The sequence below is a fragment of the Pteropus vampyrus genome, unplaced genomic scaffold (assembly GCF_000151845.1).
Source record: "Pteropus vampyrus isolate Shadow unplaced genomic scaffold, Pvam_2.0 Scaffold594, whole genome shotgun sequence".
In the NCBI taxonomy this organism is placed as follows: Eukaryota; Metazoa; Chordata; class Mammalia; order Chiroptera; family Pteropodidae; genus Pteropus; species Pteropus vampyrus.
This window is the reverse complement of record NW_011889375.1, coordinates 84817-87454: the sequence shown is the minus strand read 5'-3', so window position 1 is coordinate 87454 and position 2638 is coordinate 84817. Positions and strand designations below refer to the sequence as shown.

The 2638-nt window shown below is 63.1% G+C and overlaps 1 protein-coding gene across 1 annotated transcript in view; it reads right to left on the bottom strand.

The window, feature by feature from the left end:
• Window positions 1-2638, bottom strand: part of LOC105308588 (ATP-binding cassette sub-family A member 13-like) — a gene marked incomplete at its 5' end in the record, with an annotated part of 87537 nt that overhangs the window by 15158 nt on the left and 69741 nt on the right. The window contains 2 exons of the mRNA XM_023525674.1: window positions 1030-1139; window positions 2189-2381. Of these exons, the coding sequence (XP_023381442.1) occupies window positions 1030-1139; window positions 2189-2381 (303 nt within the window). The remainder of the gene's footprint in view (window positions 1-1029; window positions 1140-2188; window positions 2382-2638) is intronic.

The window sequence follows — 2638 nt, the reverse complement described above, 5'->3', positions numbered from 1 at the left end:
CCACGCCCGGCACAGCACGGACGGACAGCGAGCGTTTGTCGGTGCAAAGGATTAGCTGGTTACTGGGTGCTTGTGATATTTTTGAACAACTATTTCAGTTACTATATGTGAATTTATATCTAAAAATCTCAAGCAAATTACTTCCAACTCTACTTAAAAATGACTCTGTGCCCGCTGGTGGACAGACTTGTGATCAAACACGGCACCAACAACTCGGTAGGAACTCAGATACCGACCCATGGGGACCGCGTGGCCGGCTCGTGGCTTTCCTTGTGCGAGGACGGTGACAGTGCCCAGAGAGCACGTCGTGTTTCAGTGAGCTCGCTCTAGTGTGCACACAAGCACGCACACACGCACGCACACGCACGCACACACGCACGCACACATGTACACGCGCACATGCACACGCATGCACACATGCACGCACGCACACACACATGCACACATGTACACATGCACATACATGCACAAACACATGCACACGCACATGCGCATGTGTACACGTGCACATGCGCACGCACACGCAGGCACACACGCGCATGCACGCACATATGCACGCATGCACGCACATACGCACGCATGCACGCACGCACACACGCACACACATGCATACGCATGCACGCATGCACACATGCATGCACACATGCATGCACACATACACACGCACACATGCACGCACGCACAAACGCACACACGCACGCACACGCAGGCACACATGCATGCAAACATGCACGCACACATGCACGCACACACGCACATATGCATGCACACAGGCACGCACACATGCACGTACACACACGCACATGCACGTGCACACACGCATGTGCGCGCACACACACACATGTACACGCCTGGGCCTCACAGTGCGGAGTGGAAGCTTAGAGGTGTGGGACACAGGCCGGGACGTGGGAGGCACATTTAGAGGCAGACGACGCCCCGAGGCGTCTGTCCACGGACTCAAGGCACACGGGGCTCCCGGGGCTCGGCCGTCACCGCCGCGGCGGCAAAGCGACTAAGTCTGGACGTTACCCTGTGCGAGTCCGGACGGCCGCGTGTCCCGAGGTCGGGGCGACGTCCCCGCTCAGCATCTTGAACGTGGTGGTCTTGCCGGCTCCGTTCACCCCCAGGAGCCCGAAGCACTGCGAGGGGAAAACGGGTCGACGGTGAGACCCGAACGCGGCCACACGGCGTCGCGCTCGGCCGACTCCGAGGCGGCTTCGTTTGTCCGTGATATTTGCGGACTGTCAAAATCATGCTTTTAGGTAAAGCACTTTACAGACGCTGAGAACGGCATTCGGTGGCACGATCACGTCGTGAGCGGTCGGCAGCTGAGGAGGGCGTGAGTCGGTGCCACCTGCCACGCACTCCGCCGGCTGTCACCTCGGAGGGACGGAGGGGAAACCAGCCGACTTCTGAGGCAAAGGCAGAAAGTGGCCGGTGACAGGGGAGTGACAAACCGTCACAGAAGAGCGCTTGGCAACGGGGCCCTCGCCGGCCACGCCCCACGGCGCGAGTGTGTGGCAGTCACCGGCCGCCTCAACTGGTGTCACCGCCTCTCCGTGCCCTGAGCCCCCGCCACCGACATGCCTGCTGCGCGCTCGCGACCCCGCCAGCCGGCGCCCAGCACCCGGGACCCCTCGGCAGCTGGGGCGGCGTGGGTGCGAGGCCCTCTGTCACCGCGGGCTCTGCCACGGCTCACGCCCTCACGCAGACAAGCCCGAACCGGACCGGTTCCTACGGCTCCACCAGGGCGGATGAAGCAACTTCCGCAGAATGAACGCGGTGTCAGTGGGGACAGAAGGCGTGCGCTCCGCTCGGCGCCACGGCCGCGCTTGCCGGACGGGCCGCGGTGGCCACGTAAAGCCCACTGACGTCCAATAAGAGTCGGGAGTGGTTTCCCGGTGCATGGGATTCATGAAGGTTTGCACGCCATAAAAAGTCGTCCCGTGGCCGAAACAATAACCAGAGCTCCTCGGCCACACGAACCCGCTCCCCATCGACCAGCAAAGCGTTCCCGGCGGGGGGACCAGCGGCAGCTCCGCCCCGGCTCCGGTCCTGCCTTGTCCGCAGAGAGAAGCTCCTGCGGCCGGGAGCCGCTCTTAGCATGGTGTCAGGCCGCCTGGGAGCAGCACGAGAGTGACAGCCACGCGGCTCGCCGCGAACGGGGATGCAAACGGAAACGCGTTACCTCGCCCCGTGCGACGCCCACACTGACGCCGCGCACGGCCGCGCTCCTCCGGCACCAGCCCCGGTAGCTTTTGCGCAGGTCGTGCAGCACGAGGACGTCGCCTCCGGTCCCTCCCTGCAGCACCCGGACGCGCTCTCTCTCCACGTCCGCGTCCTGGCACGACGGGACTGCGCCCTGGGCGGCACGGCGGGCCCTGGGAAGGCAACGTCAGAGTTAGTTCTCGGCTGGGACAGGGACCGGCAGAGTCCAGAGAGGTCAGACATCTGTGCAGACAGGTCGTCACGTCCAGAGACCCCGCAGCCCCCGCTCTGCTCACGCCCCGGTCTGCCGGGCTGACCACAGGCCAGCAGAGTCCCCGTCCTCCCTGGACATCCCTCCCTGGACGTGCGTGTTCCTGAAACACAGTGTGTGGACAGACACCAAACTACAGCCACTTCCAACTGCAAAAAC